This window comes from Gracilinanus agilis, chromosome 6 (assembly GCF_016433145.1).
Source record: "Gracilinanus agilis isolate LMUSP501 chromosome 6, AgileGrace, whole genome shotgun sequence".
In the NCBI taxonomy this organism is placed as follows: domain Eukaryota; kingdom Metazoa; phylum Chordata; class Mammalia; order Didelphimorphia; family Didelphidae; genus Gracilinanus; species Gracilinanus agilis.
Window position 1 is genome coordinate 173,142,823 of NC_058135.1, and position 27,440 is coordinate 173,170,262.

Below are 27,440 nucleotides of genomic sequence, written 5' to 3' on the forward strand. Positions count from 1 at the left end.
TCATTGAGAGTCCCATAGAGTTGTCTTGGATCCTTGTGTTACTCATAATGCTTTAGTTCTTCACAGCTGATGATCATATAATATTTTTGTTAGCATATATAATGTTCTTCTGGTTCTGCTCACTTCACTCTGCATTAGTTTGTATAAAAGTCTTTCCAGGTTTTTCAGAAATGACCCTGTTTATCATTTCTTTTGGCACCATTACAACCATTTACCAGAACTTGTTCAACCATTCCCCAATTGACAGACATCCCCTCAATTTCCAATCCTTTGCTACTACAAAAAAGAGCTACTATAAATATTTTTGTGCATATATGTCTTCTTCCTTTTTCTTTGATTTCTTTGGGATACAGACCGAGTAGAACCACATTTTATTTATAGAATTCTGCATTTCATTGTCTCCTAACTTCATATTTTTCATTCATTAAATATTTTAGCATCTTTACTAATATATATTTAAGCATATATTGGTAAATTTTAAAATATATATTTTAATCATGTAATAAAAGAATCCCAAGGATACGTGATATCCACTAAACCTATTTAGATGCCTCATGATGGATATCCTGAAGGTGGTCATGGGTTCTTGAATAGTTAGCTAACAGAGTGCACACAAGCTCCCAGCAGATCTTATTCTGAAGGAAAGTCTGTAAGAATAGTCTTAGAGATGGTTTCCATGTCAGTTATCTGAGGGCCAGACATCCTAAGTTTATCTGTAATAGGTGAAAAATCTTTCAAAGACCATCTCGTAAGTGACTTATCGATTACAAAATTATTATTTATCCCTGAGGTATTACAGTGCCCATTCTTTGTACTGTATTTATATATTTTCAAGATTTAGTCTAATTAGTAAAATATAGTGTTAATTAGTAAATTAAACTAGTAATTTATATATTTTATATATATTATAGTGCCCATTCTTTGTATTGAATTTATATGTTTTCAAGATATAGTCTAATTAGTAAAATATAGTTTTAATTAGTAAATTAAACTAGTAATTTACATATTTTATATATTACAGTGCCCATTCTTTGTATTGTATTTATATATTTTCAAAATATAGTCTAATTAGTAAAATATAGTTTTAATTAGTAAATTAAACACAGTAGCCTTTTTAAAAGTCACAAATCTTTGTTTCCTACCTTTAAAATGGATGAATGAATATGATAGAAAAGTATTTTGCTAGTTGTTCCTTTCAGCCTGGGACAGTGTGCTGTACAGAATCCCTTCATGAACTTTTACATAGCTCACCCAGGAGAAATTTTTTTTAATGCTTCACTCCTTTATTGCTCCATTAGTGTTAGTGTATAGAGTTTCCTAATTTACTATTTTTACTAATGTAATAATAAGTAGAGAGCTCATAAAAGATAAATCAAGGGCACATAAATCTTGATTAAATTGTACGGCCATTTGGTTATTTTTTTGGAAGTACAGAGTTACCTCCTTGTAGAGACAAAGTTGATAAACTGGGTCAGAAAAAACTTATAATTGGTTCACTTAATACCGAGAAAGCAAATTTTTCACGAAAAAAAGAATCGTACAACTAAACTTTATTTTTTTGGTAGCATTTCTCAGTAAGCTGCCTTTTCTCCTCCTTCCTAGTGCTAAACCACAAAATTAAACAGAACAGGGAGGGAAACTTGGAGGCAGAGTCAGGAGGGAGAAAAAAAATATGTTCTTGACTCATGAAATTGACTCCAGAGATCCCCGTCCTGGAGCACTCACAAGGCACATGGGCCTCCGGAATCTGTAAGGCACCAAGCCCTTAGGAGAGGATCACATTCTATTCTACACGTGCAGCTCAGAACTGAAGCTGAGATTATAAAGATGTGTGTGGGCCCTCTTCCTCCCTTGGTCTTGTTTTATACACGTTTGAGGACCTTGAAGGTCCCATTGCAAGGCACTGAATTTTGCTCTGTTTTGGTTGTTTGATTTTTTTTTTTTTAATGTAAAATATCTTTTCTCAGCGTTTTTCTTCTAATTATCTTAATTCATATTCTCCCCTTTCCCATAAGGAATCTTGTCCAACTTCCTGCTTGGTGCTACACATGGCTCTGAGCCCACAATTCCATCAGGGCCATTAGCTGATTTACATCTCTGCGCCTCATTGGCACCAAGGACATTGGCACTGTGCCTCTTGGCATTGAGACCATTGGCGTAGGGCATCTCCTTGGCACCTGGCTCAGCTAAACCCCCAAGCGCTGTGTCAGTGAGTAAACTCTTACCCCTTCGTAGACACAACGAGGGTGAAACAGTTTATCATTTCCTTTAAGAAAAGGAAAGTGTCCCTAATCCTTCCTCGGGCTCTTGAAATCTCATCCTGTCAAGGAACTCTATCCTATCCTGTGAGTCTTTTCAGTACAAAACCTCCAGGTCAACATCGTATAATATTTCAAAATAGTTACTGGACAGAACTCTTTCCAAAGCCTATTTATATTCAGTCTTGGCTTTGTGGTCTTGTCTCTGAGACTTAGTATGCTTAAAGGCATATTTCAAGCCCATCCACACCTAAGTTGAATTCAGAATTTGATCCTTCTCAGCTCAGTCCTCTCTCCCCCAACCCTCACCTCTCTGAGTTGCAGTGAAGGAAGGAAAAGCAGCTGTCTCATAGGAGATAATGTGTCTCTCAGGCTTCATTCCATCTTCAGAATTAAATCCATTACTTTCTTCCCTGATACGTCAGCACAAGTGAGGAAGACAGTTTGGAGGTGTTTGCCTGATAAAAGCAGCATTTAAATTAGGAGTTTTTCCTTAAAGACTCTATTATGGACTCGGGAAAACAGTGGACTTTACTAGTCTTGTGTCATCTTTTAGAGCACTTCCAAGTCCTTGTCTATACTTTGTGATAATTATCACAATTAAAAATATTATTCTGGAATCCAATATAGTGGTTATTATTACAATTATCACTCAGTCAAAGCAAGATTCTAAAGCCCTAAACTCCTTAATAAGAAGTTGGTGATCTGGGAAATGTACAGAATAACAAAAGCCCAATGAAATAATTTACTGCCTTCTAGATACTTCTTTTTCTTTTTTCTCCCTAAATGAATTTTTACTGATATACTTTTTTGTTGTTGATCAGTCTTTTTTAGTCATGTCTGATTCTTCATGACCCCATTTGGGGTTTTCTTGGCAAAAATACTCGAGTAAATCAATCCATTTCCTTCTCCTGCTCATTTTACAGATGAGGAACTGAGGAAAACTGGGTTTAGTGACCTGGTCACCCAGCTAGTAAGTATCTGAGGCCACATTTGAACTCAAGAAGATGATTCTTTCTGACGCTAGACCCAGCACTTTATCCACTCCACTATGCTATCCCATTTTGTTTTTACATTACTGAAATTTCTCCTAATATTTTTGTCCTGTTCCATCTAACTAAATGGTAGATTTGATGAGGGCAATGTGCCACCCCTCATTTATGTCCCCCTGGTACAGAGGTTGATGCTTATGCTTATTGAATTCAATTCAATTAAAGTTCACTGAATTGAATATAAGTAGAGTCTGTTACTTACTGAAAATTTTACCTTTCCATTTCTTTCCCACAGGACTAGCCCAGCTAGCCTTGAAAATATCTTTGCCACTCCCTACCTTAGGCAAATCCCTTTACCTCTTTAGGCTTTGGTCTCCTCCGCTTCAAAATGGTGTCCTTCTGCTGCTATATCATTTGTAAAGTCCATTCCAGCTCTGACTTTCTCCTCTTTTTCATCGTAAGACCAAAATACAATGTGTCTTCACTGAGCATTAGTTTTTTTTTTAGGTGCTCTGTCTCCTTGGAGTTAGGTTCTCCACTTCTTGGGTCAACTTTATTTCCATAACCATTTGTAATGCACCCTAAAAGGGTGCGAATAAAATGGTGAAAATTGTCTGCGTTAAATAGCTCGTGGCTTCCAAGGTCCTCATCAGAACTGGTAGGCCAGCCTTGAAAATTATTTTACATTTTTTCCTACAGTTGTCAGCTTAGTTTAAACAGACTTTGAAACTTATGTTCTGTGACAGTTGGTTGAAAATTGGCTTACAGCCTCCAGCTTTTAGACTGTCTGGTAATCACTGTTCTTCTACATAATTTATGTATCCCTGTCTTCTCAAAAAGAGAAGTTAAATTGAAGTAAGCATTTTTCCCTACTTGCAACATTGCTAATCAAAGTTTAATCCCCTTTCGGGCTATTTTTTTTTCCTTCACTCTGTAAAGAGACTCAATTTTAGTAACTGCTGTCACTTGGGACTGACATACCAATCAGAACCTTTCACCTTGGTTACTCAGGGGGTCCTACAGGCAGAACAGAGATCTGGAGAGCCACCGTGGATATTTTCTGCCATGCTATGAGAAGCACCCAAAATAAAGGTTCTAATTAGGTTTCGTTTTTTAGAACCCCAAGGATTCTCCTTAGTTCTAAGGAAGGAGTCCTCAAAAAATGTTCCACTTAAAGAGGAGTCATGAAGCACAAATATAGCTAATAAATGTTCAGCAGACATTTCGTTTCCAGAAAATCTGCAAACACTCTGAATGCCAAGCAGATGTTTGGCTTGGGAAAAGACTTACAAACTGCTAATGAATCCCAAACTCATATTTGCTTCCCAGAAAAGTATGAATAAAGTTGAAAATGTTAAGCAGGTATTTCCCTCATAGAAACATGTGGCTAAGCCCAGATAAGTTTCTAGCTATATAAAATGGCCAGCTGTTCCTGCTCCATTGGATTCATTTGCCAGTCCAAATCCATCCATAAACTCTATGACTACCTTACAGCCTATTACCTATTAAGATGACTTGTCTGTCTAGATGTATAAGAAGGTAGGTCTTAAAATAGTTTCCATTGTTATTCTACAAGGGCAGACATTCGAGGTTAAATTCAATCCAGCACAGGCACCATGAGCTGTGTGATTCTGATAAAATACATTGGTTCCATCCCTAATCTCCAGCTTTAAAAAGGAGTTCTAGGGGTATTGTTCTTGGCATGTGTTAAATATAATTAGCTCCTCTCCTCCCACCTTCCCCACCATCTCATTCTTCCTGAACTATCCATTATCCTCTACTTGATCTCCTCTATCTTAATCCTTCCTTATTTCTTTCAGTCAGTTAGTGCTTTTTTCCTCCTCTTCCACAGTGTTGACATGGTACCTGGCCACTTCAGTAGGGTTCTGTCTTCCACTCTTGAATCACTGCCTTGTTTTTCTTTTTTGCAACCCTGGATCAGCCCTCCTATCCCGCTTCACTTACTAATCTCTAGCAACAAAACAAAAGATGCTGGAAGAAGTCAAGAAATCGTGCTGTCTTACAAAATCATGCTATCTAGCCTTAATGGTGCCCTCACCATTACCCAGCAAGTGTTTCATTCAGTTTCTATAATGTATTTCACATCTGCTTTCTAGACCTTTTTTCTCAGTCTCTTTTTTCCCCAAAGTTGAACTTTCCTCTCTCTTGATCAAGACTTATTGAAGTCATTCCTTATGAATTTTTTCAGCCTTTCCTTCTCCATACTTAAGAATCTCTAGTACTTATCTGTCTTTTCTTCTCTCCAACAATGAGGATGTGATGATGCCCGTCCTCCTCACCCTAACCCTTCCATGCCTGATGTCCTTCTTTCCAGGGCCTTGTTCCATTCTTCTCCTCTCAACTTCCTCCTTTATTCATCTCTCCTATTAGTTAACAGCTATTTCCTCCCAATTTCCTTCTAACTTTTAAGTATGGATGATATCCTGAAGAATTGTGTTCTTGGTCCTCATTTAATAGATCCTGACACACAAATGCAGACACACACATATATGAAGAAAAACAGAAACAGAGAATTTCTGTGTATGCATTTACACATTCTCTTCCTTAATGATCTCAACCACAATCATGGTTTCAATGATCACTTCTGTGTACATGACATCCCTAAACACACAAGTCAGCAACCTCGAGCTATCTGTTGAGTTTCTGTCCCACATTTCCAACTATGTGCTTAAAGCCTTCACTTGGATTTTTTGCTGGGAAAGCAGAGGTGGTTAGAAGAAGAAGGAGCTTCTAGAGATGACCCCAATTTTTTTCAATAAAGTTTTTAGCAATGTCATCTGTGTTGCCGGAAAGGAGATTAATTAAGCTTCTTGAGAATAAGGAATGTATCATTTTTTTTCATCTGACTCTATAGGTCTTATACATTGTGATTTTTATTTTATTGATACTTTTATATTTCCCAAAATATCTGACTCTATAGGTCTTACACATTGTGATTTTTATTTTATTGATACTTTTATATTTCCAAAAATATCCCTCCTCATCACCATTTCAGAGATCTTTTCCTTATAAGAAAGGAGAAAAGAGGTGGGGAGGGTCAGTTCAGCAAAACTAACACATCAAACAAGGCTAATATTATATATTGTGTGTTACTATTTGTAACAGCGATCATTTAGAGCAGTGGTTCCCTAACTTTTTTGACCTACTCATATTCAGAAAGATTTTTTCATTCATATTAATTCAAAATTTCCAACAGGGGCTTTTAGATTTCATTATAACTTCTAATATCATTTGAAATTGCCCCCATAATATATTTAAAGGGGGTTAAGTAATATTTTTTCTGGAAAGGGGGCAGTAGGTCAAAAAATATGAGTTGCTACAACTGTCAGTTACACATTAATGAAAGTCTTCCCTAAGGTGGTCAGTGGGAAAAAGCAAGTCTCATATATTCCAAAATATTCATAGCAGTACTTTTTGTAGTAAAAAAGGTCTTGAAATAACTTGGATGTCCAAGAGCTGAAAAATAGCTAAACGAGTACGGTCCATGTAATGGAACAGGACTGTGTTACAAGAAATGAAGAATATGAAGAATAGAGAGAAGCATGGGGAGACATATGAACTGATGCAAAGAGAAAAAGCAGAATCAGAAAAGTGTACTCAATGACTTTGCCAATGTAATGAAAAGAACAAAGGGAACTGAATGCTGAGAAATGATAATGACCAAGCTTGACCCCGAAGAAGATATGTAAAAATATGTTTCCTTCCTTTGCAGAAGTGGAGGAAGATGGGCAGGGAATAAATATAAGGTGGAATTGCTTGTTGGCCATGGGAGAAGAAGGGAAATAACATGAATCATGCAAGCATGGAAAAAAAATTCTAAAGTAATTAAATAAATAAATAAATGAATGAATGAATAGATAAATAAATAAATAAATGAATGAATGAATGAATGAATGAATGAATGTCTAGTTGTTTGTTTTTTTTAAAGAGAGAGAAAATGTCCCAAGCTGAGAATGAGTGTCTTCTTGTGTCTCGTGAAACAATCAGGAGACCAGCATCTCCATATTGAAGAGGACTGGCAGGGAATAAAGTAGAAGAAAACTGGAAAGGAAGGAGGGAGCTAGGCTAAGAAAGGGTTTGAATGCCAAAGAGAACATTTTGTGTTTGATCCTAGAAGTAATAGGGAGCTACTGGAGTTTATTGAATAGGAGAATGGCATGATAGGAACTGTGTTTTAGGGAAATCATTTTGGTGGCTCCATAGAGGATAGATTAGAATTGTTAGCTTGTTAGGGAGGCTGAAGAGTTCTGAAAGAAATCATAAACAGCACCCCTCAGGGATTCATGTTTCCATTTTCTAAATTCTTGCTTTATGAAGAGTTCCTATAGCCAAAAATATTAACACCTCGTGGCTAACCTTCTGGTAATGAGTCTCTAGTGACATAATGGATAGAAAACTTGGAATCACAAAATTGCTAGCTATGGGATCCTGGGTAAATCTCTTAACTTCTCTAAACTTAAGTGTCCTTGTCTGTAAGATCAGCTAAATAGTGGCACTTCCCTTACAGGGATATTGTGAAGGTTGGTTAAGATATTGTATGTAAAAATGCTTTATGAAGCCATAAATCATTATTTAAGTATTAGCAATTATTTTTATCAGTGGTAGAAATAGTTGTGGTACTGGTAGTTATCTTTAGTGGCCAACATTCCGTGCATCACTAGATCTATAATTTAAAACCTTTCCAGATTTTTAAGATCTTCTGGAGCTTTCAATATGAGAATAAACTTTAGGAATTCAAAGTACTTTTCTTCCAAAACATAATTTGCCAGAATAGGACTTTGACAGAGGAAATTAGCCGTACTTTCCAGATATTACCCCATGCTCCAGAAATTTCCAAGTTCATTTTCAATTATGTTCAGTCCCTTTACCTTAATGGATATTTGTCCAGATAAGTATGTATTCCTGTATCTATAGCAAAAGAAAGTATACCACACCTATTGGCAATAAACTGCCTTACAAGAGAAGCAATAGGTTAATGTTCTCGTAAAAGAACACTGTATTGACATTTATGCATTAATGCATCAATGGTTTCCATCCCACCATGATCCTGAGACAACACTTCATAAACCAATCTAGTGGCCTTTACTGATTTGTCATTCTCCTTGAATGCTCTTTACTATATTATTTTCTGACAACCAGCAATGTATGTGAAAACATTTTGGAAACTGCAAAGCTCTATAAAAATGTACAAAGTATTTCTTTCGATCACCCTCTAATGAAAATTTCTCTTTTGGCTTCCATGATACAACCTCAGACATCATCTCATTTGACCCCACCCAAGTTTATATATGAAGAACTTTAAACCCAGAGAATTAATGTGAATTGCTCGTGTTTACATAGGGAATAATTAGTTGAACAGGAATTTTAACTGAAGTACTTTGACTCTATTTACAACTTTACAACTTTGTCCTACTTCTTCTCATCCTGCTTCTGTTCCAATATTCACTTCTTTTCCCTCTTATTCAAAAGCTTGTCTTCCTTCTATAGAATCTTAGCATTGGATGAAAATTTAGAAATTATCTGGTCCTACCTCTGACTCAATAAAGTAATTCCCATAACAAGATTTCTACTGCCCAATATTAATTAGTTAATTAATATTTAAGTGTTGCTTAAATACTTCCAGTTATAGGGAGGTCACTATCACATTTTATTGAATTCAGATATAATGGAGACAGTTTCCCTATAGAAATTGCCTTTAAATAACTTCTATCCATTGTTCTTCACTAGGTCCTGTCCTGTAGAAGACTATTCTCTCTTCTATATAGCCATCCATCATAAATAAACCCAAGTACGATGAAATTATTAAATTCTTTGTTCTATACCTTTAATACACTAAATTTATATTATTTTTAAGGTGAGAGACAACACTTGTATATAGTAAATGAATAATAAATGTTAAATTTAAATTAATTTGTAACCTCAGTCATACTATTGACATTTGACATATTTAGAGAGAAGTAACTCCCATAAATTTAATTATGAACTGATGTCAGATTACCTATTCTGGCCATTCTAAACACTAGTATATTTGAGCCTAAGTTTAGAATTTATCATTTATTCTATTAAATAACATCAATTTTCTAGTATTCCAGACTATTGAGTTTATTTTAAAGATGATTATGGCACCCAAGAGCATTAATAATATCTCTCAGCTTTGTATCATCAATAAATTTAATAAGAATCCCTCAAATGATCCTTAGTTATGACAAAAAAAACCTTTCCACCAGGTAAATTTTAATTATTAATCTATACTTTTTTAGTATTTTAAGCTAGCCATGAATACAATTAATAACCATACCACTCACTTTCTCAATCTTCTCTACAAGGATATCGTAAAAGACTTCGTTAAATGCTCTGTACATTCTTTCCCCACCCTTGGATTTATATTTCCAACACGTAGGAGAGTGCCTGTTACATAGTAAGTTCTTACTTATGTAATGCTGTTTCTATCCACAGAATTCTCCAGTCTATGAGTATATCAGAAATAAAGTTAATTTACTTTAAACTTGGTTTTAGTAAGTTTATGCCAATTCCTACTAAAATATTCACAGGCCATTTCTTCAGACTATCTAAAAGGATGCTATCATTTAACATCAAGTTCACTAGCATGGAGTTGTCTATTACATTTTTTGAAATTTTGAAAATCAAAATTTTATCCTAAGTTAATATGTCAACTCCTTCAACTGATCTATTCAAAAATCAAACAACATTTGTATCTTGAAGACATTTTACATAGGAATTTCTTTACAAAAAATGAAGTTATTCTGAAGAAATAACCATCTATCACATCTGTAGACTCAATTTGTATATTGTAAAGGTTCTTAAATGGTTGTGATTACCTACTACGTTAACAAATCTTAACTTTGAAGGATAAGGATAAAATGCACTTATTACCCTAATCATGGAACTATATAATCTTAATAGTAAATATTTGAATGGATTTTTCTAATATAGATTATGTAAAATAATCTTTAGAAGGTAGAGGGTTCCATTTTCCCCTCTTTATTCTAACAATCTAATTTAAGTCATTAAGACTTTCATTAATGTGTAACTGACAGTTGTAGCAACTCATATTCAGAAAGATTTTTTCATTCATATTAATTCAAAATTTCCAACAGGGGCTTTTAGATTTCATTATAACTTCTAATATCATTTGAAATTGCCCCCATAATATATTTAAAGTCAAGGAAGATTTGAACAAGCTCTCAGGTTGGGTTAAACACATACACACATACACACACACACACACACACACACACACACACACACACACACACAATCTAGTTATTACATTAAGAATCTCTTCCTCTCATTTTCCTTATTTCCTCAGGTAGTCAGCCAAACATAACTCACTGAGGAATATTCTGATAGTCGCAAGGGGAAATCTAAGGAAGTTTATCAAAAGAGAAAACATAAGAGCCCCACACTAAATCTCCTGATCTCTGAACAACCAGGGTGGTTCTCACTTTTAGTAAACTCGTAAGCATTTTCACACCTGAGAATAATGCAGTAAAGACGGGTCCCCTTGATGTCCTTTTATGGAAATCTCAAAGCCTTCATCTTTCAAAGGCAAACTTTGTAGCACATCTACTGAACACATTTTATCCAGTAAAAGTATTTGAGGTGTGCCAAATAATCCATCTCACATATCATAACATACACCTTAGTAACATCATATTATTGATCTTGTGTTTTCTAAATGTTAAGAATCGTATGACCCTGGGTCACCAAACAGAATTCCCTAGATTCTATGCTTGTATCCATTTTGGATCCCCTTTAAAAAGCCCTTTAAACTATTCCTCAATATGAGCTTTATTTTTATTTTTATATGTCTTTTATTGTGGATTCTTTAAAAAAAAATTCTACACAATAAAGGTGATTCATTTTAACTGATCCCATTAAAACCACCTTGTGCAAAATGGTATTAGGTGGTTTGCCATGGCTAACTTTTTTTCTGCCAGCAAACTGGTGTGTTTCCAGTGCTTCTATGTAGTGCTTGAAGAGCACTGAGAATTGCTGCACAGAAAATAAGAAAAATAATGAATAACATGTGTAGGAAGTACAGCCAAAATAATATCTGAAAAACATATTGCCCTTTTTGTACTTTCAAGTTGTATTGCAAAAGACCACCCTCTGTTTGTGGAACCATGGGGAAAGAAAATGGACTTTAAAAGAACAAGCTGAATGAGAAGTCATGCCCACAGAGGCTTTTAATGGTATTCCCAGTGAAGAAAAAGGAACGGAGATGGTGGCTCAGAATTGTGAATCATTTACATTCTCACACAGAGCGTGAACATGGACCTTTCCTGGAAAATGTATTCACAGATTTTATGATGGTTAGGAAACATAAATTTAATCAGGAATTAATATGTTCAAAGATCAGATTTTAAGGGCTTTGTTTTTTGTTTCTTTCCTCTTGACTGATTTTTTTTTTGAGGGATAAAATCTGAAAGACCTTGAGAAGGTGACTTGGAATATAGTGAAGCTACTCTAAGATACATACTGCACAACAATGTCTAGGAGCAAGCCTACTTAATGAAAGGAGGGAAAGACATTCATGAGCAGAATAAGAGTTGGGAAGAGACTTTTGAGTTAAGGAAGTTATATTGAACATTGGCTAATGAAAGAACTAGAAGAAGTAGATTTATTTTGAAAGAGAGGAAAGGAATTAAAAATATAAATGGAACTTTCCTCTGTGAGAGCATAACACATATTCATAGATGCTGTTGTTTAGTCATTCAGCCACATTTAACTCTTTGTGACCACATTTGAAGTTTTCTTGGCAAAGATACTAGAGTGGTTTGTCATTTCTTCTCCAACACATTTAACAGAAAAGAAAACTGAGACAAACAGGGTTAAATGACTTGCCCGGGGTCACACAGCTATTAAATGGCTAAGGCCAGATTTGATCCCAGGAAGATGAGTCTTCCTGACTCCAGACCCAGGCTTCTACCTAGCACACTGACTAATTGCCCTTAAACCTATATAGTCAGTGTAAAATACAAAGCTGAGTAAATAGAATTGTAAGTTAAATTTTTATCAGTAAGTAGGATAAGAAGAAAAATAAGATAACCAAGAAACAGGACAGAATGACAGAAACTTTAAAAATTGGCAGCCAATTAGAATAAATTCAATTTAATTCAACAAACATTTCTCAAGTTCCTACTATGTGCCAGACAGTGCTAAGCACTGAGATACAAAAAGAGACTAAAAAAAAGTCTCTCTCCTCAAAGAGCTGACAATTTAATGGAGAATACAACCTGCAAATAAATACATATAGAACTTATGTGCAGAATAAACATGAAATAATTAAAAGAGGGAAATTGCAGATATGAAGAGGCTAAAGTTTAGGAAGTCTTCCTGTAGATTTTAGCTGAATCATAAAGAAAGCTAAGGAGGTAAGTAGTGTGAGTGGAAGATGGGGAGGGTTCCAGAAACGGGGGACAACGAGAGAAAATACCTGGATCATAGAGTTCAACAAAAATTCTAAGGTCTCATAGCTGAACATCATTTTATATAGGAGGAATTTCAGGCTTGGCAAGTTTAAATAACTTGCCCAAAGTCATGGTGACAGAGAAAATATTCCAACTCAGATCCTCTTCCTACAAAACCAAAGCTCTTTCCCTTGAGCCACACACACTGCCTCAGGAACAAAGTGGGTGAGAATCTGATCGCATCCTGCCCTTGGGAGAAAGTATTGTGCCCTTTATTTTCAAAACTTGGGTTCTATGATAAGTAAGAATCTACTGATTTTATAATGCTTTATGTTCTTTCCATGATTGGGAATAAGGAATATTCTACAGTTATCCCTTCCACATGGCAACTTTCTCTATCGTGGTGGTTTCGATATATTGCTGGCTGGCATAAGAAATGGGAATTTGGGGAGAGTTTTGCGGAAATAGCAGATGATGCATGAAGGCCGGCAGATGATACAGAAAAAGTTTAGAAACTCAGAAATGCATACTTAACCCAAAATTTACAATAACATACTGTAAGCACCCCAGAAAAGAAAAAGAAAAAATTCAGACTTCTCTGCTATGAAAGAAGGAGCGAAAAATTTGATGTGCATTTTCTAGATCATGGCGTTTTGTACTCTTAACCCTGCTGTGTGGAAGGGATAACTGTATTTACTTTTCTTCTAATTACCTGAATATAACTCAACTTTTTTTCTACTTTAAAAAAATGTATTTGTTTATAAAGTTCCCATGTGTCTCCCTTCCTCCATCTTCTCACATTAAAGAAGGCATCATCTGACAACAATAACAAAAAAAGTATATATAAAACTATGTCTTGCATGTTTCTCTTTATCAGTTCTTTCTCTGAAGTGGACCAATGTGTAATTGGAATCTTGTGCCTTTGAACTACATTACCCAGGAGCCCACTCACTTCCTGTCCTTGTGTACTAACATAGAAAGGAGATAAATTGGGTGGAGTTCCATGTCTAGCTCTTTTCTTCTCCTATGAGGGCAGCTGTGAACATGGGAATTTTAAGCAGGTAGATTAGCTTGAGCACGTATTTTTTTATTTTGTTACATAAATACCTTTTTATTTCTTTACTTCTAGTGATTATTAATAAATCTTATAAAATATAATATTTAAAGTTATTATGTGTTAATTTTAATTTTTACACCAGCAAGAACTCTACACTCCAGCCAAAGTGGACTAGTTATTCTCCAAACTTGTCTCAATCCTTTCTGACTTCATGCCTTCTATCTATGTTGTCCCTTATACCTTGGATATAAACTGTCTGTCTTTGAGTATCAAATATCCCCCATGCCAGTGCAAGAAGTCAAGCTTATTAATATGCTCTTAGTGAAGCTGTTGATTAGACAACTGAAATTCTGCTAAGCAATCTAGATTTAGGCATAAATAATAATATTATTACTCTATTTATATCTATTGTGTATGTTATTATATACAATATAATACATGTATAATAACAAAAAATAAATAAATGAAGATAGTCATCCCTTATGACCTAGAAGTCTGACTTCAAGGCATATATCCCAAGGAAGTCAAAGCTGCCCCTTTTGTGGTGGCAAAGAAGTGGAGTGGCACAAGATCAGCATGTAAGCTGGGGAATAGCCAAAAAAAATTGTAGTTCATGAATGTCATGGGATATTACTACACTTAAAGAACATCAATAAACATGAAGAAATTTCATATTCATTAAATAGGAAGAATTCAGAGAAGCATGAATGGAATTATAGGAATGAATAGAGTGATTGAAAAGTACATGAAAACCATAGTTAAAGAACATTTGAATATGAAATTGAATGTTGTGTCATTATGATGACCAAGATTAACCTCTAGAAAATAATTGAGAAAATGCTTCTCTCTTCCTTCTTAGCACTGGGTGTAGAATATTTCAAAATGTTTCCCCCACCCTTTTTAAATCTTAGTTTCAAATCTGGCTTCAGACACTTCCTAGCTGTGTGACCCTGGGCAAGTCATTTAACCCCCATTGCCTAGCCCTTACCATACTCTTCTGCCTTGGAGCCAATACACAGTATTGCTTCTAAAACTGAAGATAAGAGTTTTTTAATTTATTAATGTAATTTATTATTAATGTAATTTAGATCTTAGTTTCAAAGGGTAACTCAGAGTTAAGTGAGGAAGGAGAATATGTATTCAAAATGAATATATTATAAAACAAAGAGCATCAATGAAAGTGAGATAATTATTTTATAAAATCAAATATCCCCCATTCTACTCAGCTCAAAGACTGCCTCCTCTATTAAAACTTTTCTGATGTGCTCCACCTAGAAATGATCTTCCCTATCTTTACATATTCCTGAGAGTCCTTTTTACCTCCCCTATATTTTTACTATATCCTATTTTAGAACTAGGTTATCTTTTGTTATCTCTGCGTTGGATAGTATTCTAGCATCGCACATTGTCTTGCATCTAAGTATGCACTTAACAACTATATATTGAAACAAGAGAAAGTTTTACCTTCTTCCAGAAACTTCCTTTTAATATTCAGTCTTCACCCCACTCTGCTGCCTACTTGCCAAACTACAAACTGTTCTCTGGTTGCTTTGTCTGTTCATTTTATCCCCCCAGGCAGATTGAAAACTTCTTGAGGCCAAGTGTTTGTTCTTTGGGTGTCTCACAAAAGTACCTGTTATAATTTTATGCACAATAAATATATTGATTTGTTTATTTTTCATAACCTAAAGAGAACCAGTTTGGGGGAGCATCTTGTTCCTTGCATACTGAGCAGATCATCTGATCTTAGTTCTTTCTCCAGACCTATCCCTGCTGACCCCTACCTAGGGACAACTTGTTGCAGTATATCCAGTGTTATTGGGAAAGGGGTGGCAGGCTTCTCAAGTTAATCTTCTGTTAAATTAGCATGGATTGGTCTACCAAGGCTTTACCTCTGGTGTGAGTGGCAGCTGATCTCTTGGGCCAATATAGAAACCAACTTGAAGCCTAGAAGTACTGGTGAGTTAACAGTCTTGACCAAAGAAGACAGTAACTACTACTAGGCAATACAGTTGGATAGAGCACTGAGCCTGGAGTCAGGAAGACCTGAGTAGCAATCTGGATCAGATACTTACTGGTTATGTGACCCTGGGCAAGTCATTTAACTTCTCTTTGCCTCATTTTCCTCATCTGTAAAATGGAGATAATACAAGATATTCATAAAACACTGATCCTGGTGACTAGCACATAAGAAGTGCTTAATAAATCTTCCCTTCCTTTTTTTCCTTCTAGATGGCACCAGTCATTATGGTAGAAGATAGAAATCCATCCATTTAGGGTTTGACTATTTCTTAAAATTGTTAGTAATAGTTCATCACATTTTCCTCAATATGCCATTTTGGTTCATGGAAATAGTTTCATAGCATTTTAGCTCCTCAGCAAGATGGAATATATTATAGTATGAATATGTTCTAACTTCCAAAAAAAACTTTGATAGAGAATTTAAAATGCTCGTTCTGATCATGATAATTTAGTCTTTGCTTTTCAGATCATTTCTTTGTAGTCACATTTGATGTCAGCCAAAGTGGTGCAATGTGGTTATCCTTGATTTGGAGTTCGATACTCTGAGTTTCTGAGTTGGTTCTGCTACCTCCTTCTCATGAAACTATTGGGAGTTCAATTTTTCTCTCTGGCTCTCTGTTTCCTCATCAATATAATGAGAAGATTGGATTAGATCACTCAGTTTTCTTCTGGTTCTGAGGCAATGCTATCTAGTCAATGCAGAATATTTAACCATATTTTGAATAATGACACATGTAAAGCCCAGTGGAATTGCTCATTGGCTCTGGGAATGGGGAGGAAGAAGGGGAGGGACAAAACATGAATCATGTAACCATGGGAAAATATTCTTAATTAATTAGTTTTTTGGAAAAAAAAAGAATAAAGGGAAAAATAATAAAAAAGTATTTAACCATATCCACCAGACTTTCAATTTACATTTATTACATATATTATAATTTATATTTATTACATATATTACAAAAATGAAGTAAATGGAATAAAATGTATTAAATATATGTGGAATAATGGAATATGGAATAATTTGGGGAAAGATATGATAAAAGAATTCATCGATCCATTACATGCCCAGCATCTCACTTATTCCTTTATTCTGTTCATATCCATATCCTATCTGGATGATTCATACACATACAAATATCAGATTTTAAAATTTAGAATAGCAGTGTTTATCCAGAAGACACTCGTGGTTTCTTTGTCATCACCTTAGTTCCATGTTGCAGCATCTCTGAGAGAATGATTGTCCGTACAATACCAACATCACTGAAGAATGAAGAACAAAGTAGGAAGACTAGGATCTTCATCCTCATCCCCATCATCATCATCGTCACAGCTAGTATTTATAGAATGTGTAAAGGTCTTCTGAGTCCATCACGTGTATCATTGCACTGAAGGGACAGAAACAGAAACATGCTTTCAAACACTTGGACAAGTTATGGAGACTTTGGAATTAGTCATGAATTCGTATATACATGGAAATTTGACATTTTTTTAATAGGAGTGATATCCATTCCAAGAGTCCTGAGACAACCATAAACCAACAGCCTCACCAAGCAGCAGGTGCAGTTAGTTGCAATCTCAAGACCACTTATTTTACTCAAAGTGTCAGAGAAACGATTTCTTTTTCTCAATTATGACTACACTCAGTATCATGGAGAAAGAAACTTCATTTCTGAATATCACAAACAACAGCATGTAATCCAGTGGATTTTTTTATTTGCAAAATAATTGTGGTCTGTTAACTCCTAGATGATTCTCTGACTTGTTTTTCATAATATTTCATGTGTTTTTCACTGTTGATTAACATTTGGTTACCTTCTAACTTTTTGGAGAGTCAATTAGTCACTTACTCTCTCCTTTTTTCTTTCCTATGAATTCCCTTAATATTTGGCTTGACATTTCAAAAATAAGTAAGCTCCTGCACTTTCTATGAACCCTCTTATGATTGTCTTGGGTGTTATTTCTATGCTGAAATGGTCATAATACATTTTATAAGACTTGATGAATGATTTAATTTCAGATTAGGCCCAAAGTTAAAACAGAATGATGTCTCATAACAATATTGGATTCTTTTGCCTCCAATCTAAGTTTCTAGCAAAGATTTTGATTACTTTTTTGCAAAATGTTCCAATCAGAAGCTTTGGGGAAATAGTGGAATAAATAGATGTGCTTTAAACAAAGTCCTGTATTTAAGGACAGGTCAAAGAGTCAGATGACTCCTTACTTTAAATTAAAGTGAAATATTGAGTGGGTTCTTTTACATATAATACAGATCTCCTTCGACCATCTCATAAGAAATTTCAAAGTATTTTATTTTAAATGTATCCAGAGTTAAGATTTGTAATCCTATCCATTTCAGTGCCATTCTGCAATTTTTCTGACCTTTGCTGTTGGATTAGCCACTTACAGTTGTTAAAAGTAAAGGTGATTTTTGCACCAGAATTGAAGTTCTGCATTGTTTCTCCTTCTACAAGTTCATCATTCCATCTTGTTTTAGAACTTTGAAACTGAGCCAGCCAAAGTACCACAGTTTTAAACCTAGACCTAAACAGTGGCAGCTCATTTATAAATGGGATATATTCCAAAATTTGAAATTTTTCATTTTCAAAAAAAAATTCTCTTAAAAAATGAGTCAGATTCACATAAAGCTAAGAATTCAAGGCATTGTCCCTGAAGACTCTTCTTGGCATCATCCATCTAGATATACAGTATGTCCTTGACCTTGTTTAGAACAGGTGGTTGGTTTCAGAAATTTTTTCAAAAATCTGAATCAATTTTTACTTTTAATTTAAGGGTATCACCTCTTCAAAAATCTGACGTTGTAGAGATGGTTAAAAAGCAAGTTAAAGTCATTACACTGGCCATTGGGGATGGAGCAAACGATGTTAGCATGATACAGACGGCACATGTTGGTGTTGGCATAAGTGGCAACGAAGGACTGCAAGCAGCTAATTCTTCGGATTACTCCATAGCACAAGTAAGATATTATTGCAGGAAAAGGTGACCCTTTTTAGATAAATTCACTTATAGGACTGAGATCTATTAATAATTTTTATATTATTATTTCAGTTCAAGTATCTGAAGAACTTACTGATGGTCCATGGAGCCTGGAACTACAACCGAGTGTCCAAATGTATCCTCTATTGCTTCTACAAAAATATAGTTCTCTACATTATTGAGGTAAGAACATAATAACTTTTAAGTCTGGAAAGTGGACTGGTACAGCTTAAAGAGCTCTAAGTATAGACCCAGAGAATGTTAGTTCAAAACCAAAGCTCTGAAATCTGTTACTTCTTAGACTTTAGGCAAGTCCTTGTACCTCATCAGGCCACACTAGTTTTCTCGTCAATAAAAATGAGAGGAATGGACTAGATGACTTCAATAAAAGTATCTTTGAGTCCTAATTTATTCTTACAACTTTTTATTTGGAAAATCCATGTCCAAATTTTGAACAGTATTGAAAACCAAATGTTCCTAGCTGTGTCGTCTTGGGCAAGTCACTTAACCCTGATTGCCTAGCCCTTGCGATTCTTAACTGATACTAAGATAGAAGCTAAGGGTTGTTTGGTTTTTTTTAAGTACTATTGTCTTAATTCTATAAAATCTTAAAAATGACTTTTCTTATCACTGGTTGTAAACAAAAGAAAATAGTCAGAATTATTAAAAAATCGAATATACCTCTGGCAAGTGTAATACTGGATCAAATGAGATACTATTTGTAAAAAGCATTTATCATGTTGTCTGACACTTAGTAGATAATATATAAATGCTGTTTCCATTTGTTATGAATGAAAATTGGATTTTTCATCAGCAGAAGACACATTGATCCTATGTAGACATTGGTGTTATGTGAATATGATCTATGTCAATATTTTATCCACGTCTCCTTCGCTCCCATGATGATGTGCCCTCCACAACTTGGGGTAAACCCTCCATTTTCCACTATTATCAAAGAAGTTTTGAGCCAGATTCTCCCATCTCCTTGTAAATTAGCCAAGGGCTTTCTTAATGCCATTTATGCCATTGGACCCATGATCTGTGCATCAGAGAATTAGAGAGACTATATATTTCTCTGCTGTAGAGGGAAAGGTGAAAAAAGGACAGTAACAAAACACAACATGAAAATATAATTTTTACTTTATACAGAATGTGCCTGCTCATATCACAGTAGAAATGACCATCAAGGAGGTACATGAACTGTCAAATTCTTTTTTCTTCAATTTGAAAAAGCTATGAATTCATTGGTTTAAGCCAAGGCGAGTGGAGTAGAAGAGAATGTGCTCTATTTGGAATCAGAAGGACGTGGGTTAAAATCCTGCCTCAGACACATGCTTAATACCCCAAGCAAACCACCTAACTAACCTCTTCTAGCCTCAGTTTCCTCATTTATAAATAGAGGGAATTGGACTTGGAGGCATCTAGATCCTACACTTCATTCAAAAGCGAACTGCATGAAAATGTTAAATGAGCTTTGCTTCAATTGTGCCTGACTCTTCATGACCCCATTTGGGCTGGGGTTTTTGGTTTGTTTGTTTGGGATGGGGGTTTGCAAAGATACTTGAGTGCTCTGCCATTTCCTTCTCTAGCTCATTTGACAGATGAGGAAATCGAGTCAGAGTTAAGTGACTATGCCCAGGGTCACATAGCTAATAAGTGTCTTTGACCACATTTAAACTCAGGAAGATGAGTCTTCCTGACTCCTGGCCTGGCACTATGCCAGCTCACTGCCCAAATAATCTTTGCTAATTGCTATAAAATGTAAAACTAGTGAAACTCAGGCGTGCTTAAAAATCACAAGTACCATGTATTTAATGGTCAGTAAAATAAAACAAGTTGAGTAAATAAACCAAATAATTAGTTTGTTTTAAACAGACATCTAAGGTAATTTATGAACTTATTCACTATTCTTCCCTGTTATACATTAGCCTATATTTAGAAAGCAACATAATTACCTTTTCTTGAATGCCTTCATAGCACACATCAGTAAACCAATTTTTGAAGAGATTAGCAATAATGTATAAATGAGCATTATATATTTTTGCCATTTCTTTTTATATAGAACAATATAATATAGGACAATAGTATAAGACATGATTTGTTATAAATATGTAAATATGCTTATGCAAGAGAAACAAAGTCTCCCATTAGTTGTGTCCAAAAATCTATGACTTGTTCTTTTTTTTTCCCTCTCCTCCTTCCTCCCCAAGAAGGATTAGATAAGTATTATATTATAAATGTTGTTGTTTAGAGGGATTTCCTTACATCATCCATCTGGGCATTCACTCCACACTTGTAGATCACAACCCTCCGTATCTTCCCATCTCACTGAGACTTCATCCATGGCCCTCTATCTGTCCTTGGAAGGTCCACTTAACAATCTAGGGGTCTTCATCCTCTGATTCTTTTAGTATTTCAAGCAGAAAGATGTATAAGCACTCAGATCTGTTTTATATGCTGTTCCCAACTCTGTTTATCTACTTTGCTTTCCTTCCTTCTCACATATGCCTTTAATGAAGACTTCTGTTTCAGTTCTTGTAGACAGTTCATTGTTGGAAACCTGCTACAAGTTATATTAATAGCCATTGTATACCTTTCCATTATCTTCTGGGTCACATTATTTTTATTCTCCTTTGGTCTAAGAGGTGGGCTTTTATAATATCAAGCAACTTAGTAACACTGAAAATCCTATATTTTGATTTATGCATAATTTTCCCAAATTATATCATGCAACCAGACACACAATCCATTTAGTTACTGCATCATACATACGTACATACCTTAGATAGTTTCTATATACAAGGGCATTGGGCTGAAGCCAGAGTCATGTAGTAGTAGGAAATTGGACTAGATTGCAACAGACTCTAGATTCCCTCTTTTCCTAATTTTTCTCTTTCACCCAAAATGTTTAAAAGAATGTCTCCTAATGGATTTCTTTTATAAAATTCCTGGTAGGAGTCATGGGTTAAAAATGAGTAGAGTGTGACTATTGCCAACAATAAATCAGTTTATAAAAATATAATTTAATAAAACAAAGTATAAGAATCAAGGCTGGATTTTTTATATTAGTCTAGATTATTTGACATTAAACAATTAGATGACTCCAATTTGGGGACTAATGGAGGGAAAATGAAATCTTTTCTAACCTAAATTAATGATAACTTGGTTTGAATGGCCAGTTGTATACTCCAGAGGGTATGTGATTCCAAGCCAGTTAGTCTTCAATTTTACTTGGCTTTGAATTTGAAAGTTCATCATGAGAGATTTAATACTTTAATACTTATCAAATTCTTTACACTCTAAAAAGGAAACAGGTTATAAACCTTAGGGAAATCTCATTTTAAGGTATTTTTCTTTTAGAATTTCATGGAAATGTATTTTAAAGAAATGTAATTCAGCTATCTTGGAAACAAGTTGACCTTTTAAATCAATTCCCAGATACCCAACTTTTGCCAGCTAAAACAAGTTCTGCAGATGTTAATGGCTCATGTCAATACTGTGAATGAATAGACAGAAAATACATCATTGAATGTCCCTGGTGAGGACAACTGCCAGTCTTGAATCTTTCCTTTCAGTTTTTGTGCTGATCAGGCGTGGGAGCAGAGAACTCATTGACTATTTGTAAGCTGCTGTTTAATATGCAGAAATGCTACATCAGGAACATGTCTGTGGGGCTTTTGCTGCCACGCCTCTGCTGTGCCTTGGAATTTAGGAAATAATACAGAGAGAGGCAGGTCTGAAGTTTCTTTGCTAATAAAGAAATTGTCTTGAGGAGTCTGGATAACTTGCAGAATTACTTTTATAATTATCTTTTCTTGCATCCTTTTTTCATCTTCTTTTTTCGTTAAGAGGAAAGTTGAAGGGAGTGGGTATGGATGGACAGGTAGTTTGCTACCATAATCTGTTCGGCTCCTTTAAATTGCAATCGAATATCCAGCTCTCGTTTTCATATGATTCTCAATATAAAAAGTAGCAGCAAATAGCAGCAACTACCCACCAGCACTCCCATGTTCTTTCAAGTTATTGGCCCTCTTTGGAAAGTGTTGGCTGTAAAGAATATAGAATTCCTCGGAGTGGCCATGCTATTATTCTAAATCCCTTGCTTTTGGTTCAGTTCAAGACAAAGCTTTAATGTTTTTTAAAGTAGTTAGGCATTCTTTTACTTAGTATCAGGTTATTCCACAAAACTATCTTAATGTTAAGATCCTAAAAAACTCTTAATAGCATATTATTCATGAGGTCAAAAACAACAAAAAGATGATCTTTACAGGGTTTGAGTATTATTTACATCAAAGAAAAAGAATTTTTGCAGATGCAAACTCTTTCTAATTTAAAGATAAGTGATAGCATTATCTGAAAACATTTGTTCATATATCATTTTGTACTTTTATTTGCTAAGCTCCAAAGTGATGTTGATATGAAAATATTAAAAGGCTATTTTTAAAAGGAAGTGAATTCATTTCACAGTAGCTTTTAGTAGGTAAAATAATAAAGGTAAGAATGTGTCAACACTGCCAATTTAAGTATCTCAGCACTTCTTCCACCAGGCACTTGAAAGTGTAATTAAAATGTAGTGTGAGTTTAGATGTGCTAGTTTAATTTGAAAGTTGAAACTTATTTTAAACTTTAAAACCAAAAAAGTAACGATATTGATTTATGTCTAACTCTGTAGTTTGTTTGATGGAGGTTTTCCTCTTTTTTCTGTTTACATTACATTTTTGATACATACTGATATTGTTGCATAAACAAGAAGCCGTCATTCACATTTTCCTCCTCCTCCCCTCCCAAAATTTGATTACTCCATATTTCTTGTGCAGGATTAAAGATATCAGATGCACTTATAACTCAAAACTTCAAGTTAAATGATGTCTATTTAGTAAATTTGGTATGCAAAGACACCAGTCCTCTTCACACCAAAAGAGCTTGGAAAGATTCCCCATAGTCTACTGAGACTATAATTGAAAGTTTGTTTTTTTAAAGTCCTTGTATATATTTCCATGATACTCTAAGGACTCTGAAAGAGCTTCTTAGCATGTATTAATACAATAGGTTGTAGTGGCTTTGAAGGGGAGCCATTACTGTCACAGTGGGTATCACAAATATGTATTTACATAATCCACATTTCCAAAAGGCCAAACATGCAACACAATAGACAGCATTAAAGTCTGTCTCATCAATTTGCGTATACTTAGGCAAAAAAAAATGTTTCCTAAAGCATAACACTAAGGAATAATCTTAGCTCAAATGGAGACGCCAAGATATTTCAAGTTTGCATGGGCAAATTCTCCCACTTCCATTACAAGCACACTGTTCCAAGTTTTTAGACAAATAGATGACATGCACGGTTACAATCCTAGCCTCAGCTTTGAAAGCACATGCTTTTTTTGTCCGTTTATGTCACAGTCCTACCATAATTTAGACTTATTTTGTGTGTACTGTTGCTACTTTGTTGTCTTTTCCATCTCGTGAGGGCGACATTTGTTTTTATACATGTTCACTAGTTCCCTTACATGATAAAAAAAGGAGGAAGACCAGCTTGTGCACAGGAGCTCTTCATCTGGGGGCCAGCCTGGGCACATATTGATAAATGGTGAATTTGTAGCAATTCATGCTTCCATAATGAGGTTAAATGAAACGTGAAGTGTAGCAAAGTCTCTGCAACACCGATTCTAAAATTCACTTGACCAGCATGTCAGACCAGCTTTCTTTTAACAGGTTTTGGTTTTGCTCTCTATGTAATCTTATTGCTGAGCCAACCTCTCGACTGTTTCACATAAAGTTGATTTTAAATTATTTTTCTGCTCTGTTTTCACCATTGCAAGAAAGGGTTTGCAAATCCAGAACACTATTTAACACCTAACTTTTTAAAACAACTTCTTCCTTTTCACTATGTATTTTTTAACATTTGACATGAGTATTTCAAAGGAAAAAATTAAAGGGCTGGGTTGGGTTTTTTTCCTGGTTTAGATATTGGCATCCCAAAGTCAGTGATCCAGGTTAAAGGATAATTATAAATACCAACTTTGCTAAGAGAACAGTATACTTTAGTAATTAAGATAACCTATTCTTACCAAAGTATGAAATTTTAGTGAAAAACATCAAGAACTTAGGTTTTAATTCTGCATTCTAATTTATAATTCTTAAAAGTTTGTGTTAAAGTGTAAAAGTTTTGTGAAGTGTCTAATTTCGTCACTACAAAAAGTGTGGGGCATGTCATTAAAATAAATTAACACAAGGTACCTGAAGAACCTCAAAAACTCTTATGAATATATATGCCTATACATTTATATATGTACATAAATTTTAGAATGCTTTTTAGAAAAAAGTTTTCATTTTTTAAAATTCATTTTCAAAAGCCAATATTGAGGTTGTTAATACAAATTTATTTCTCACCCCTCTGTCCTCAACAAAATATCAAGTTTTAGTCAACAAAAGCACTTAGGTTGGACAAATGCTGACCTAAATAACAAATGCCTCCTGAATGCCTTCATTTAAGCTGAAAGATAAAGTGAAAATAAAAATGCTATTTTGAAATCTAGTTGAAAAGAGCTGTATAATTTTAAATATAATCCCAGTGCCCTTCTATAGGATATCTTAAGAATCTAAAAAACTGAGAAGTTCACATTTTTTATGTTTTAATTTTCTTTTTCAGATCTGGTTTGCTTTTGTAAATGGCTTTTCTGGACAAATTCTCTTTGAACGCTGGTGCATAGGACTTTACAATGTGGTAAGCTCGAGACGTTAGCCGCTTATGATTGCTGTCACCTTGTGATGAATCTTCCTTCGTTTGATTGCCTTAATAATGATATCTCAAGTTTAAATCTTTAAAAATTTATGTTTTGTCTGGTTTAGATGTTTACAGCAATGCCTCCACTCACCCTTGGAATATTTGAGAGATCTTGCCGAAAGGAGAATATGTTGAAGTATCCAGAATTATACAAAACTTCTCAGAATGCATTGGATTTCAACACAAAGGTAGGGGGGAACCTCAGGCTCATTATCCAGTTTGTTTTATGATTCTGATCATTTCTAGATTCTCTATTGCCCTATGCCTTCAAAGAATTATATTACTCTCGAGTCATAAAGAAGTTGTCTTCCATGATGATGACAAGTCATATGTATTTAGGATAACACATTGAAAGGTTTTTTGGTTTTTGGTTTTTTTTAAGTACAATGGTTACCAAACAATGTTTGCTTTTTGCTAGCTAGTAATGAAGCTGTCTTGGCTAGGCAGAAGTGTTTGTCTCCTTGGCCTTCTGGTCTTATGTCCCCACAACGTTGTGTGGAAATGGATTACTGACCTCTGTGGAGAAGTAAAGCAAAGGACAATGAGGGCTGTCATTAAAGTTCATAGTAGGTGGAGCTTTACATCATTCTCCATTAATTTTGGATCATACAAAATTATGATGTTTTCATTTAAATTTCAAGTTATATCTATGACTTTAAATAGCTGACTTTGAGGAAGAACAAAGAGATAATGACACGCAACTTTGCCATCCCCTAAAAGTAGATCTCAAGTTAAATAGGGAACATGAACAGCATCTTCCAAAAAATGAAAGTAACTTCCATTACGGGTCATCCATCACCTTTTGTTCAACTTATAGTCTCAGAGAGTTGATGAGCAGTTAAAGGATTTACCCAGAGTCACACAGTCAGTGCCTGAGGCTTAACACAGCTCTTTTTGGCTTCGAGGTCATCACTATTTATTATGGCATGCTGTTTCTATTAAATTAACGTATGTAAAATATTACAATCTACAGACCCACTTTGGAATTTACATCCTATGTCATCTAAGGAAGCACAGACTTTTACTATCGACTCAGAAAACAAAGTTCTTGATTGCTCATTATTTACCTAGTTCTATCCTAGATATTGTTCTCATCTGCCCAAAGCTATAGTCCTCATAAATTTCTGCCTTGTTGTCATCCTCTCTAGTGTTTTATGTTCATCATTCTCTTCATCAGGGTTTGTTCTCCCTTCAGATATCTCTAGATATATATATGCATTTGCCAGTGGAGGAAATAAGAATGTAGAAAACTTTCTATATGTATATATCATCACCAAAAGAAAGTCAGAATTTTGTCCTTGAAACAAATAAATTATGTGAAACAAAAATATGGAAATATACAATAGAAAATCAGGTAATTAGATATAAAAAATATCCATGATACATACATACAAATTCCCTATATAAAGGTGGAGAAAGAATATATACTGTTATTATTGCCATTAAATATGCTGAATTACATGAATTGATATAAAGTTATTTCATGTGTAATTTAGTGTACTTTCCATTCATCCCTTAATTTTATAGATTCTCCTATTTTCAGCATGTGTTTCAGTGTGTATTTCAGCATGGTGTATTTCAGCACGATCCCAGTGATGACTGAGATCGGCCAGTGTACATGATCTCTCTCTTCCCACCAACCATGTGATACTTTTCAGTATTGTCCAGTTCCCAGTGGTGCTCTCAGACAAAATAGATCGCATGATGTTTCAACATCATACAGCCAAAGGTGCCACGGACTGAAGGGAAAAGGAATCATGAGTTACATGCTACTAGATAAGAATCAGATGCAGTACATCACAGCTTATAAAAACATCACCGATATTTTTTACATCTAACTACCTGATTTTCTATTGTATATTTCCACATTTTTAT

General features: G+C 34.8%; 1 protein-coding gene across 1 annotated transcript in view; it reads left to right on the forward strand.

Moving 5' to 3' along the window:
• ATP8A1 (ATPase phospholipid transporting 8A1) overlaps positions 1 to 27,440 on the forward strand; it is a 279,653-nt gene that overhangs the window by 197,064 nt on the left and 55,149 nt on the right. Inside the window, exons 28-31 of the mRNA XM_044681740.1 lie at positions 18,575 to 18,758; positions 18,851 to 18,961; positions 25,431 to 25,505; positions 25,631 to 25,753. Of these exons, the coding sequence (XP_044537675.1) occupies positions 18,575 to 18,758; positions 18,851 to 18,961; positions 25,431 to 25,505; positions 25,631 to 25,753 (493 nt within the window). The remainder of the gene's footprint in view (positions 1 to 18,574; positions 18,759 to 18,850; positions 18,962 to 25,430; positions 25,506 to 25,630; positions 25,754 to 27,440) is intronic.